This window comes from Zingiber officinale, chromosome 5B (assembly GCF_018446385.1).
Source record: "Zingiber officinale cultivar Zhangliang chromosome 5B, Zo_v1.1, whole genome shotgun sequence".
NCBI lineage: Eukaryota > Viridiplantae > Streptophyta > Magnoliopsida > Zingiberales > Zingiberaceae > Zingiber > Zingiber officinale.
Window position 1 is genome coordinate 85,668,744 of NC_055995.1, and position 14,338 is coordinate 85,683,081.

Consider the following 14,338-nt stretch of genomic DNA (forward strand, 5'->3'; position numbering starts at 1 on the left):
ATTGCAAGATTTGGATTGAGAAGGATGAGAGAGACTGAGGGTAGTTCACGGATCTGCTGCAAAGCTGTTTGCTGGATTGGTTTAATTTAGCGACGTTGGAGGATGCCAACGTTGTCCATCAACTATGCAAGCCAGCTGTAATTTAACCAGGAAATAATAATTAATTTACAAATACGATTGTGGGCATCGTTCATAAGTTTTATGCCAAATTCACGAGAACCACTTGAGTCTAACTATTTTACAATAAAATAAATATATTTTGTTGAAGCACTGCTGATAGGGTAGGCATAGATACAATAAAATTATATTATATTCATATAATTTAAAATTGATGTAAAATATTTCATTTTAAAAATATTAATTCATTTTTATATTATATAACTTAGTCATTACGTGAATTTTGAGTTATTATATTTTTATTTGATTTGGTTAATCTAGAGTTGGTTGGTTTGCTTAGCTTAGTTAACACTGTAAGTCGCTAATCAATTTTGCTTGGTCCTAAACTACCTAACGTGAGTAGTTTAGTCCGCTGACTAATTAGCTGCCCTGATGAATGTGTTTGTACGATTTAACTCAAATTTTATCTGGCCCATGTTTTTAAACTGTTTTGACTTTTGATCACTTCGACAGAGCGATTTTACTTTCAGGTTCTGTTTGTTCAGTCTATCTTTCCTTTGGTCTCACGCATTTACTAGTTGACAGTTTAAATTATCCTACTCTATTGGGTTGCCAATGTACCTTCTGTTGTCAATGCATAACTTGAAATAATAATTTTAGTTAATCTTTTTGATGATTTTTTGGATGGTTAGTTCAGCCTTATAAAAATATTTTATTAGTCGGATAAATCGAAAAGTGAGGGTTAGTCCAAAAGTTCAGCATAACTCTTTATTTGAAAAAAAAAATATCTTACAAATATATCATAATTGGGATTAAATAACAAATATCAGGATGATAATTAATTTAAATATTTTACTATGACAATGGCAAAGGAACTGACACAATCAAAAGAATAACAGAAGCAAATATTTTATCATTCGACTTGCTTGATATTCATTATTTATGACAGTACTGCATAACGTTTACAAGCAAACTAAGAGGACATAACAATTAATGTCATATAGCCTTGAAATTAGGGAACAAGAGGACACATTTCGCCCCAGATCCATTCAATCTTCTTCATAAATGGACGAAGCTTCTTCCAGAGACCCACAGATAAAGCAAACTAAGAGGACATAAGTACACTTAATGTCACAGAGCCTTGAAATTAGGGAACAAAAAGAAGAGGACACATTTCGCCCCTGATCCATTTAATCTTCTTCATAAATATAATGGACGAAGCTTCTTCCAGAGACTCGCAGATAAAGCCACTTGAAATACTAATTGAAACAATGGCGGAAGGTAATTGAAATCAGCAACGCTTCCAGCTGCTCCGCAAGCGTTTGATTACGCTGGAAGCAGCGGAGGTCGAGAGAGACAGTAAAGCGATCGGCGAGGAATGACCGTGAGACAAAGAGAAAACTATATATGCAACTCGGTCAAATGCAAATGGACTTAATTTAATTACCCTTTGTTGATTTATTTATTTTTGTTTTTTGTAGTGTGGTCATGGTGCGCTAGCTGAATGAATCAAATGTTCAGCAGTGGGTGCGCCGGAGGCAGCGCAGGGCACCGGCGCCGGAGGTGATGGAGCCAACCATGGAGGAAGACTTGGCCCCCAGGCTGGAGGCCTTGGCATAACTGCCCGAGGCTCCGGCGCCAGAGGGGGTGAAGTAGGCGCCGTTCAATAGGAGATCGCCTTCTGATCTCCAGTTCCAACCCTTCCACACATTTGAATCGGTATCCACCCGCTTAGTCACCTGCCGTTGTCGGATTAATTAGGCAATCAACCATCAAATAGAGAAACAAATTATAATCAGCATGCAGTTCGCGTTCATGTGATTAATCTTTAATTACCTCCTTTGCGAATGGGTTCACCGGGGCAAGGTATCTGTTGCCTTGGCTGTTGATGGTGGGATCGCCACTGCCACCGATGGCGTACATCTCCCAGTGAGTGTAGTCATTGTTCACTACGTGGAAGTAGCCATGCCGACATCTGTTTTTTACCCGGTCCCATGTTTTTGTTTTTGAAATTAGTAGTTAAGCTTGTAAATTAAACGGATTGCGGAATAGGCGATCGAAGAGATTTAACTGATTAATTACGTACCTAGGCATTCTTTGTATGAGACCTTCTCCGAAATGGTTGAAGGCAATGGTTACTTGCATGGCTTTGTCCCTCACGTAAGAATCGCTGTGACCTAACAGCATCACCTGCATGCAGTGGTTGAGCGATCAAGATCATAATATAGACAATTATTGTAATTGTCGGAGATATGTTTGAACCTCGTTATGGTTGGTGAAGTAGTTGTTGGAGATGGTAATGGCGGTGGATCCCATGATGGCATCGATGAGGCCGTCAGCGCAGTTGGAGAGGGAGTTGTGGTCGACCCAGATGTGGCTGGAGCCGAAGATGGAGACGCCGTCGCCGTCAGCGATGGTGCGCCAACCGTAGTGGGAGGGGGAACTGCGGACCATGGCGTTACCGGTGGGCTTGCAGTCGTGGATGTGGAGGCCGTGGACGATGATGTTGGTGACGAACTGGATGGTGATGCAGGCGCCGTAGGCGATGTGGACCTTGGTACCGCGGCCGTCTATGGTCTTGAAGCTGTTCATGATGAGCTCCTGGGAGAGAGTGATGACCATGTCGCGCTTGAAGACGATCCAGAGCGGCTCGTCCTGGATGACGGCGTAGCGGAGGGTGCCCGGGCGGGGATTGACGGGGTCGTCGTCCCCGGGGTCGGTCACCACGTAGAAGCGCCCGTCGCGGCCGCCGATGGCGTTGCGGCCGAAGCCGATGCCGCAGTCGGCGAGGCGCTTACGGTTGAAGTGCCACTCCGGGTCGCAACGCCAACAGTCGTCGATGGGATTCCCGGTCCCGCATGACAAGTAGCCAAGCTCCCGACGTGCGGTGCTGTTGTCGATCAGCCTGCACCATTTAATTACCCATTTACATTACTCTCAGTCGAAGCAAAACTTGATTAGTTAAACTTTAAGCCAAAATTTAAATCTTTGTTAAGGTGAACTTGTTAAAATTTTATACCATAATAATTAACCATCAAGGGGATCCACTCAGCAATCAAAACAACGAACTGTACTTACACCGTCACATCATTTTGTTAATCAAACGGCACAGAGTGAAAAAGTTACGAAAATACTGAACCAAAAAAGGAAAAAGAAAATCCATATTACCGAACATAACGTGGGGGAAAAAAATCAGAGAAGAACTTCTATTAGAGTGATTCGTTTGAATGATGTCTAACTTGTCATTCAATTTCGTCCAACATCCATCATGAATATCAACAAAAAATGTGTATATAATTTGAAGATTATGTGTGGAGGAAACCAGGATTAGAGAAAAGAATACGTCTGATCTTAAAACGAGAGTGCAAATAATCTAAGAAAGGAATGGTACCTCACCCGCCAAAATACGAACCGTAGTAGATAAGACATTTATTAACGGAGACACGATGCCGACATAACGAATTCATTAATTTATATCCGTGGCATCGTTAAGATGAACAGCGCAAGCACACAAAATTTAACCACGTGGGGGCATGTGTCAACAGAATGTAGTCCAAGCAGTGTCATTGGGTTTTTATTTTTTTCGTGAAGCTTTAGATGTGTCCTTTCAGAAAAGAATGAGGAAAAAAAATTCTACACGCCATTTAATGTAATCTGGATTTTGGCTGCATTTACTCCCAGAGAGAGATTTTTCAAAATTGATTTTTGCTCGCAGTGCCTTCACTATCAATCACTGCCAAATTAATGTCCTCCCTTCGCTTGATCATTGCTCAAGTTCACTCTATAGATCGGATCCCGCCCCCTCATAACTCTGCTACCTATTCCGCCTCACTTAAACTGCGCTACAACTTTAATCATGCTTCGCCTCGCCTATACTTGATACTAGATCTTATCTAGATTTATTTTTACCAGTTATTGGCTATAGGTACCCACACTCGTAGAGTGGAGGACAAAGTTAATCTTTAACTCACGAAGGGAGCTCAGATTTGCACAATGTTAGGCAGAGACGAGATTTAGGCTCCAAATTGCATCTATCAAATCGCTATGGTATCTTTTTCTCCTAGACTTTTAGTGAAAATAGACTGGAAATATTACTTGTCTTTCTTCACCTCTCCTGAAAATCAACACAATCTATATCTAAAAATTATCAGGAATATTTATACAACAAACATATGAAATCACAGTCGCTCAGCTACTGCCCGTGATTATAATTGATTGTAATTAAAAAAAAATGTCTCTGAATATATACATTAATAAAAAAACAGAGTGATTTTAAAATTGGACCAGATCAGTATGTTCAACTAGATCCCATCCAATTAATATAAATAATTTTGATCTGATCAAATCAGAAACATGAGAATACCGGTCTAATTTGCATAATAGGCTAAAAGGTAGGGGTGTAAAAAATGAATCTAATCCGTCAATCCGATCTAAGTCGACCAAAAAAATATTAAACTAGGATCAGATTCAAATTAAGGATTTTTGGATTGTGTTAGGATTAGATTGGATCGGATTCGAATTCATCTGAGTTGACTAAATTTAGAGTAAAAATTAAATTAAATTATATATATATATAGGATGATAGCGATGAAATATTAAGATAAAAAAAAAAAAAATCACTGGGTTACCGTTGGTCGGGTGATGGTGTTTGAATTAGATTTAGAATTTTTCAGGTGATGAGGTTTGAACTACATTTAGAATTTTTTAGTTGGGTTTAGATTCGAGTTAAGATTTTTTTTTTTATAAAATTCTTACTCCAATCAGACTCAAACTCATCTAATCCATTTAAATTGACATCCAAGGAGCAGAGTACAAAGTACCCTTTCATTATCCACCAAAATTAGAAAATTTGAACAATGTTGTAGTACGTTAAATCTAAACTAATGACGACATTCTATTATTCTGCAATCCAGAATAATTAATTAATGTTTGAACATATTCTGATCTCCTCTTCTCTCCCTAGTAAAATAAGAATGTTAGAAATTAGTTTTTTTTTTTTTTAACTTACATCACATATCCCATTTATACCGATTAATTTTGAATTAACCTATCATAAATCTCTCATCGGTCAATAGAAATGAAGCTGTGATCTATATAGAAAGGCTAGTTAAATAGTTTATTGACATCAGGAGACAAATTGAATGAATTGGAATAGTTTAACGATGAACAACATGCCTACTAAATCTATAGGCTTTATAGACCGAAGAAAGAAGATTATATAACAAATTAAATCTGGAAGAAAAGTTCCGTAAAATGGTTGATGATGACTCACTTGTGCACCTGAGCTGCGACAAACTCCGGATCGTCGACCGCGCCCACTGCCACATCTCGACTAACACTGTCCAAAGAGTCAAAGCATTGCATCAGCCATAAACCATCGGAATGATCAGTTTGACGCTTAGAAATTGAATTGACTACTGAACTGAGGATGCAATCGCCGCATTTTGCGGAGAACAAGGTAGCTCCAGGCGGTCGGTTGCTTTCTTCGCAATTAAAAAAAAAAAGTGGGGGAAAAATAGAAGCTAACGAAGCGCAAATCACAGTGGGAGAGGAGGCGGCTGTCGCTTTCCTACGATTTGACCGCTACTCGACGGCGTGCTGTGGCATCGAATTTTTCGACGAGGTCAATTCCTCCACTTTTCCTCCGTTCTCTTTTCCGACAAGAAAGCGAAAGAGCAGCGTAGCTGAACCAGCAGCAGTGGCATACAGAATTCAAAGCCCGGAGTTACACGAGTCAGATCTGGGGGTTGCGCCCAGCTCCGAATTGAGCAGACTGCAGAGCCAGATCTGACCGCTTATATATCTTCCCAGGCAACACCGAAAACCCAGATCGTTTAATAGAGGGAGGAGGAGAAGGAAAGGTTTCGATAATGTACCTCTCCAGTATACCGGAACTGGAAGACTGGTTAGCTGCTACAGTTTGTCTCAAATTCCTCCTCGCCACTGCCGCCTCCCCCGCTGCCACTCCGATCCTACGAAATCAAATTTCATGCATCACAACTCCATTTAATTCGAAGAAAACTCGATTGTTACAAGAAAAAGAATTCCCCTGTTTCAAGCGCATTAATTCGACAGGATCTAAAAGCCAATTAAAACCCTAAATTCAACCAGATCTCACAGGAAAACAAAATGTACCTCGATGAGGCGGTCTGTTCGACTCCAAACCACCCGACGAGCACCAAAAGACCGAGAGCCAGCCAGCGAGGCCACCTCAGTGATTCCGTCGCCATCCCAGCCGCCATTGTTGTTCCTCCCTCTCTCTGTCTTATCCGATTTGTTCTCAGATCTACCCGTAGGCTCGAAGGAGGTAAAGCGAAACGAGGTAAGCGGAAGGGAGGGAAGGCGACAAGAGCAAGAACTCGGCGAGAACACTAGGAATCCAAAATGGAAGCGCCATTTTATAGTCCATTAGGCGAGTTTCGTTAACCCCAACCTAACCGTGGTTAAATGTTTGTTATTCGCTGCACGATTCACGACGTAACCGTCGGCAGCCAAGCCGTTAACGGGGAGGATGGCACCGACGGACGGTGACGGCAACTGGCGCGTGTGCGGCAAGTGCTTTCTGCCCGCCTGGCTCCTTTCGTCCGGGACTTCCATTTTAACCTCGCTAACTTTTCTCAAGCAGCCCTCTACTTTTCATAAATTACATCTCGGTCCCCATTAATGATACTACCAACCATGCCTTTTTTAAATAGTAAAAAAATACGGAGTTAAAATGAAATACCTCCTCCTACATGCTTCCGCCTCGCACTTAATGTAAAGGAACCAGGGAAGGTAGAGAATAGAAGACACTAATTAAAGAGGACTACAAAGTCTCTCAATGAGGAGGGGTTGGAACTTAAAACGAAGCATGGTGTCACGTGGAGTGTTGCGGGAATTAAGGATCAACAAATATTTTATGAAAAAGACCATTTTTATTTTTCATATTTCATTAAAAATAAATATAAAAATCCAACCCGCTTAAATTTTTATCAGCCTAGAATATGCTTCTATCGATTTTATAGTTTTGGCATCGCAAAATTGTTTGATATTTGAAGTTTCATCGAGGCATGAATTAGGTTTTGAAGTAGGGTTAGGCAACCCTAATTTCTCATGCCGTGCTCTTTTTTAATATGGAGAGGACAAAGTTAACGTGGAGTAGGCTCGAGGACCTTGAATTATCCTTGCCCAAATAGAAGATAAGGGACAGCTAAGGACTGTCTTGCCCGCCTTAATTCATCATGTGCTTGGTACAATATCTATCAGGATAGATCTTAGATCTTGTTGTATATGCTCCCAATAGTATTTATTTATCCGATCATCTTAATATGGACAGAAAAGGGCTTACAATATTTAATAAGATACTATTAATTCTGTTTGGATTTGAAATATGATTAACACAATTAAATCCTAAAAATGACACAATACAATATGATTCCGTTGATGATGTAATCATATAGAGAGATCTCTACAGAGCCTATATAGTATAGAGACCCTTTTATCCATAGAATGAATTACATGATCATTGAAATGTTTTATATGATCGATTTAAAGCGGTTGGTTCGATATGAAGTACCTAATAGTATGCCATGAATGTGTATATATATATATATATATATATATATAAACTGTTGTATAAAACTCTATCCATCTACTTATCCGTGTAGGGCCTAAATAATTGTAGTGATTGAGCTGGCATTGCGCGTGAAGGCCATTGGCTGTTTGGGGGTAGATTTGTGATCTATCTGTCGATGTCAGTAGCAGAGATGCAGTGGGAAATTGAGTACTTCATCTCTGTGTTGATTGATAATCGATTGAACAAATTTTGAAAATATAAATTGAATCAACTAAGGAAATAGTATTAACTGAGTGCAAAAATATTAGCATATAATTTCGTACTAGTCCAGTTGGCGCAACCCAATATTTAAGATTTGGGTTGGTGTTATCCTTCTTCCTCCACTTGAACTTTAAGAGTTCGATGCCCGCGAACAGGGTCCACACCTCCTTCCATCGGCTGGGGTATAGTTGTAGCATCATGGCTTGGAGGTCGCCAGAGGATTGGATGAAGTTTTGTGGGAGCATGGTGTGGTTGGCATTGATGAGACCCTTGAAATGGGCTTTGGTGGCCGGTACTTCGATGCAGTCTGGGAAGTGTATTTCCTGTTACGAAGGATTTAACCTTAAGTCTGTCCTGCAGAAAAATATAAGATTCATCATCAACTACTTTTGGAGGATTTTTTTTTCTTCCAAATTTGTTATCCAGTTTTTATAGTAGAAACAATACTCTGTGCTAACACTAATACCCAAGTGTGTACTATTCTACCTGGTGCTAACAGAAATACAAAAGCGGATATCTAAGTCCAATCGAACCATTCACTGAAAACTGATTTAGTGTTGCAGAAGTATCTGAAATATGAGTAACACACATTTCCAATAGATTTTTGGCTCCCTTTAAATCAGCAGCTACATGAAAAGACAAACGCTATATAGAAATCTAGATAGCAATGAATCATTTAGTCAAACAACAAGATCCTATAACTAAATGTGTTTGTTTTCCAAGTAGAATAGGTGTCATTCAACTGACATGAAAATAAAGCTAACAAACATTTAGCAGGCAGATCTAGAGAGATCATCTCGATACATACCGCCATCCACTTCTCGTTCCACTGTTGCCATTTGTTTTTCTTTATCCAGCACAACCTACCAAAAAAAATTGTCATGGGTGAAAATAATAAACAATAGCTTCTGATCTTAAGAAAGATTCTCCAGATAAATCACCTCCAAACTGATCTACACTATCAAACAGCAGATCAATGAGCAAAAGAAACTATAGATGATAAAAATAAAAAAAATGAGAGAGTCCCTACCGCTTGCTGTCATTAAGAGTTAGATGGTCTTGGCCAAAATAATGTACTTGTGAAATAATTATCAAGTTCTATTCTCTTATACGCTCATCTGGAAGTATTAAACTTGCCACCAGAAACCTTTTGTAATGAATGTACGTTCCAATTGGTCCAGACAGTGACAGGTTGTACCTGGTCCCAAGGTTCTCCTTGTAAGAACAAAAGAAATAAATACATTTTTTTAGTTCCTTGTAGGAAATAATAATGCTGAATTTCTGTCGACTACTGCAAGAAAGAACCTAGTTCATGTCTCTTCATCACAAGAGTAGTACTAAAGAAAAATGCAATGCAATGTCATGTTTGTTCACAGATGCCCTTCACAAGCCCCTCGTGTGATAAGCATGCAAGAATTGAACAATAAGACACATTATAATTTTATCAATACTCTAGGATCAATTCTCCCTATTTGATGTTAATCACTGCTCCGTATTTGTCAGCTCCTATGCTCTCTACTGTGGCCAGAGTGAAATACTTTTTCGCAATAGGGTAAATGTGCTTTCATTGCAAAAATTGGATGTGTACATGAAATTAAATTGTAGGAGTGCTTAATATCTCATTCCATTATGACTTTTAACTTATAAATCTCTAGACGAATAGCACAACAAAATCAACTATGCAACATTGATAGGGAGCAGAATAAAAATTGCCAAAAATTCAGCACTGTCTAGAAAAAACAGAAGGACAACCTGTTGGGACCCTTGATCACCGGCTAGAGGGGGTGAATAGACGGTCTCTCACTTCGTTCGCTTTCCTATATTTGTTAATGCAGCAGAAATACACATAACCAAATATGAAAGTTAACCCTAGAGACAAGAAGAAAGAAAACAAACCCTAACACGTTTGTTTACGTGATTCGGAGATGATGCTCCTACTCCAGTCTCCACGTCCGTAGGTGAACAATTCCTCAATCTGTCAGTGGATTAGTCCCTGAAACTCCGGCTAGCTCAATTCTCTTTGTCAGTGGAGAAATCTCACCGTAAGCTCGATTAAGAACTCTTGGATTGTTCTGAGCTTTGGAGACTCTATTAGTGGTTAACCACCTCTTCGTCACCAAAGCCAGCCAATCTGAGTTCCATTATATAGACTATGGGAGGAAACACCTAAGCTGTGTTTCCGCCATCAATCGACTGTTATACTTACTAGTCGATCGGCGAAATTCGACAATTACAACTTAACGACTCGATTCCAGTCGACTGCTCACTATGGATCAGTCGACATTATGTTCGCTCCCAGTCGACTGGTAACCCTAGAACCACAAACCCTGGAATTCCATTCCGGGTTTGATAGTTCTCAACCACCAGTCGACTACCAGTCACAAACTCTGAAATTCCATTCCGAATTTGCTAGTTAAAAAAAAAAAAAGACAGCCCGGTGCACGAAGCTTCCGCCGTGCGGGGTCCCGGGGAAGGATCCATTGTACGCAGTCTTACCCTGCTTTTTGCAAGAGGCTGTTTTCAGGATTCGAACCCGTGACCTTTTGATCACATGACAACAATTTTATCGTTGTATCAAGGCTCCCCTTCTCCGAATTTGCTGGTTCTCAACCACTAATTGACTGAGACATATACCAGAATGGAAAACCCTAACTTAGGATTTTACCCCCGAGTACAATCACTCATGCACTCGTCCTCGCCCGCACAACCTTGACCTTGCCTTCTAGCCTCCTCCATCAGCCTTGCATCCCTCGAATGCTTCCCTATTCTTCACACCTTGCCTTCACGAGCTTCCTTCAGCCTTGTCCTTGTTGTCGGGTCTTCTTTTGCCAAGAGACTCTTTACCTCTAGATTTTCATCCTTGCCAAGAAGCTCCTCGCTTTTGGGACTTCACTTGCCAAGAGTTCCTCGCTCCGAGACTTCATCCTTGCCAAGAGCCCCTCGCTCCGGGTCTTCACCTTGCCAAGTCACGCTTGGACTTGCACGACCAAGCCTCAAGCCTGGACTTGCACCGCACCATCAAGACTCTCATGCTTGGACTTCACCTTTGTCAAGATCACACTTGATATTCCCTTGCACCTGTCACCTGCACACTAAAAGCACATATCAAATACAGATGCAAACCCTAACTTAAACCCTTTGTCCAAACATCAAAACTTAAGGATACACCGATTGCTCTAATACAACCAACTAGTTTCTGAAGCAGATTTTGTACTCGGCAATCGAATTTTGAGCAGCATGAATCCCAGAAGCAAATTGAAAATTAGGGGGTGCTATAAACAGTTAGGTTGATGGTTCTATCAATAGTTAACTCTTCACATCGAATATAATATTTCTCAGGATATGCTAGAAGTGCCATTCCATGTACAATGCAAGACTGACAGTGCAGAAGAAGAAAGTGAAGCAAATGAAAACTGGGTTGGAAGTGAGAGTGACCAAGGTGAGGGTTAGCAAAAACTGCGCCTTGCAAACTCTTGAAATTGATGCCAATAAGAGGTGGCTGCTCTTCCCCTGGACGACTGCATTTTGGCAGCATCTTCCTCAAGAAGATTAATTATTGTTTATACATATTTCAGGTTGTAAGCTCAAGCTTCAGATGAACAGAAGGGGTTAAAAAGTCAAGTTGACTAATAATTATCAATTATATCTCCTTAGGAATTCTAATATTTCTTGTCAAATTGTTGTAAGTTACATAAATATCATTAGGCTGTAATATCAGTAAGTCATTATCTGTATATGATTGAATTGCAATTTCTGACCTTTGAGGCAAAGGTTCCTTGTGTCCATTTTAGTAGTCCAGCCACCATTTGTCCTATTTGGTTGCCGTCATCATCAATCGCCTAATGTATACAAAAAGATAGAGGAACACAGTCATCATCAATCGCCTGATGCGTACAAAAAGATAGAGGAACTTAGAGACCTGTATTAAGATAACTAGGGAAGATATTAAAACAACACCTCAATTACAAAAATCACGGAGAAATTACCAATTGTGCAATAAACATGGTAATAATATAGAAGTGTCAATATCATCCCTGAGCTTGGAAGAAAAAAAGTCGAGAATTTCATTAATCACTAAAATGTAGCCTAAAACAATAGAAGAAACCTTGATAATATATAGAATTGAATGGAGGGATAAAATTTGGGTAGCTGATGATAAATTCTGCAGTTCATTAGTCATGGCTTGTTGTTCATGTTGCAATCAAAATTTTAAAGTAAATATTCACCCAAATGTATAGTGCAAAACTGCAAATGCAATATGCAGTGGCAAATGTGATATACATTTAAGAAACATTGACAATCTAATATTGAGATAAATGACGACAATATATCCAATAAAGGAAACTAATGAATCCATCTAATTCATAATTCTACCAATAAAAAAATGTGTCCATTATACAGCATAAAACACAAATTAAAATGATAATGTAGAATATGCCAATATTTATTTGCAATATGTATATAATTAATATCTAAAGAATCTATCACTTGCAAACGCTTACAAGTTATGTCCTACCACATCAAAAACATAGTGCAGTCTTTATAATCACGACAATTAATCTTCTTAAGTAGAGAATAATCATCACAGGAGTACATACAATGTACCATATTTAATTCACAAGAGACCTAGATAATGTACAATGAAATAATCGAGTTAATGCCTTTCAAGATCTGAGGTTGTGTAAAAGCTTAAGAGATGAGAGCAATCGTTTTTATGGATATCCAATGCTAAAGTATTTCATATAAAAGTTGAAATTTTGTAATTAATTTAAGAAAAAAATAAAGCATGCATCCCATTTCATCACCTGCTTGCCCAGGATTGAAAGCCCGGGCCGCTCCACCTGGGCGAGGGCCTTCAAGATCTTGGCTACGGCGCTCGGTCGGCTCCCATGGCGAGAACGGTCCGGAGGGTGTCGAGACGACCTCCGCGTGGCTCCGGCCTCCCGGAGGCAGAGGGCTTCCTCAAGGACGATCTCAGAGAATGGATTCATCGACATCTTCACCTTGCTGGTCTCGAGCCCCCTCTAACAGTAAGAGGGAAGACGACGTCAGAACCCTAGAATGAAGCATTGAAGGAGCTGACGAGAGGAGAGAGAGGGAGTCGCACCTTATCAGGCTTCACGCGGATCTTGACGGCGTAGTAGACCGCCCGCTTGACGGCGACCATTACCTTCATCCTGCTCCGGCCTTCGCCGTCGTTGATCCCCCGTCGTCTTGTACTCCGAAACCAAATCAGGCGGCGTGATCCTCTCGACCGCGACTCGGACCAGGGGTCGGACCCACCTGTATAATAGGTGGGGTCTATCAACCTTACCTATGAACTGGTCTGGACCAGAAAGTGCGGTCCTTTGCACCGACCACTGATGCTGACGTGGCTTAGATATGCTCGAGACCGTCGAATCTGACGTGGCCTATTTGTTAATTTGAGCCGGCCCATACACCCTTCCGATCTACTCACTTTCCCAAGGCCCAGTACACCCAATGTAGCTCATCAGCCCTTTTTCATGGGTTGATGCATATGGTTCATGTAATAGAATTATCATGTCCCCTTAGGGGCGGTGCGATGATTAAGACATGAAGTATTATCACATGATATCTTGGGGTCGAAATTCGGCGTGATTGAGTATAAACTCCTTTATGTCTTGACCATTTATACTAGTAGCCACCCGTCCCTCAGGAGGTGCGTTAGTTAAGATATTTTCATATAAAATTTTAGGATTAAAATTCAATATCTTCCTCTTATCACCTAATATTATCATAGATAAATTTCAGAAGCTCTATAGATTATCTCACCCTATATATATTACTATTGCTACGTAAATCCCCGTGATTTATATTTAACTGAGGAACCGACTACATGGAATGGAGTTAAGGTGAGCGTTTAACCTTTTGTCACATATTTATATTTAAATATAAAATAAAAACCATTGGACACTTATTGATTTATTATCTCAAACAGTTGGACATTGTCCAATAATTCTCAAATAAGTTTAGTTCACCTAAAATTTGTTCCCTATTTTTTTTTTTTTTTTTGTCCTTTGCTGTTGAAGTTGACTTATTTTGCAGGGCTCTTTAAATTGCACCCCTGCTCTTTGGCAGTGTTTGCAGTGAGCAGATGCAGTGAACTTGGATATTCCTCTGAAAATGACTATTTTTTTAACAGTAATCTAACTTTTCATTTTTCCAATCAAGATCAAAGAAATTGTAAATAAATAAATAAATAAAAGGATAAAAAAGAGTGTGAATCTTCGTCCTGAAACAATGAATGAAAGTGATATCCAAGAATGTTTGAGCCTATAAGTTAACCTAATGGTTCGAGTGAGTTGGCTAGTCGTTTTATGACGGTTAGTTTTAGACTAGTACTACGGTTAGTTTTAGCCTATAAGAATGTTTGTTTTTTTCTCG

At 39.9% G+C, this 14,338-nt stretch overlaps 1 protein-coding gene and 1 pseudogene across 1 annotated transcript; both read right to left on the bottom strand.

Annotated features, from left to right (window-relative positions):
• Positions 1-946: 946 nt before the first annotated feature.
• LOC121984781 (probable pectate lyase 8) lies at positions 947-6,507 on the bottom strand. Its single transcript, XM_042537912.1, has 7 exons — positions 6,253-6,507; positions 5,994-6,089; positions 5,390-5,455; positions 2,380-3,022; positions 2,204-2,307; positions 1,954-2,092; positions 947-1,856 (listed from the first exon to the last, which is right to left on the bottom strand). The coding sequence occupies exons 1-7, from the start codon at positions 6,357-6,359 to the stop codon at positions 1,635-1,637; spliced, it is 1,377 nt and encodes a 458-aa protein (XP_042393846.1). The 5' UTR covers positions 6,360-6,507; the 3' UTR covers positions 947-1,634.
• A 1,366-nt stretch (positions 6,508-7,873) lies between these two features.
• Positions 7,874-13,660, bottom strand: LOC121984782 (annotated as a pseudogene).
• Between the last annotated feature and the right edge of the window lie 678 nt (positions 13,661-14,338).

Bases quoted from the DNA above. Each gene is read 5' to 3' on its own strand.
- LOC121984781 (XM_042537912.1), bottom strand. From the start codon at position 6,359: ATGGCGGCTGGGATGGCGACGGAATCACTGAGGTGGCCTCGCTGGCTG. The intron at 6,090-6,252 runs GTACATTTTGTT...TTGATTTCGTAG, and splicing joins GAACAGACCGCCTCATCGAG to GATCGGAGTGGCAGCGGGGG. The intron at 2,308-2,379 runs GTTCAAACATAT...CACTGCATGCAG, and splicing joins ACTTCACCAACCATAACGAG to GTGATGCTGTTAGGTCACAG.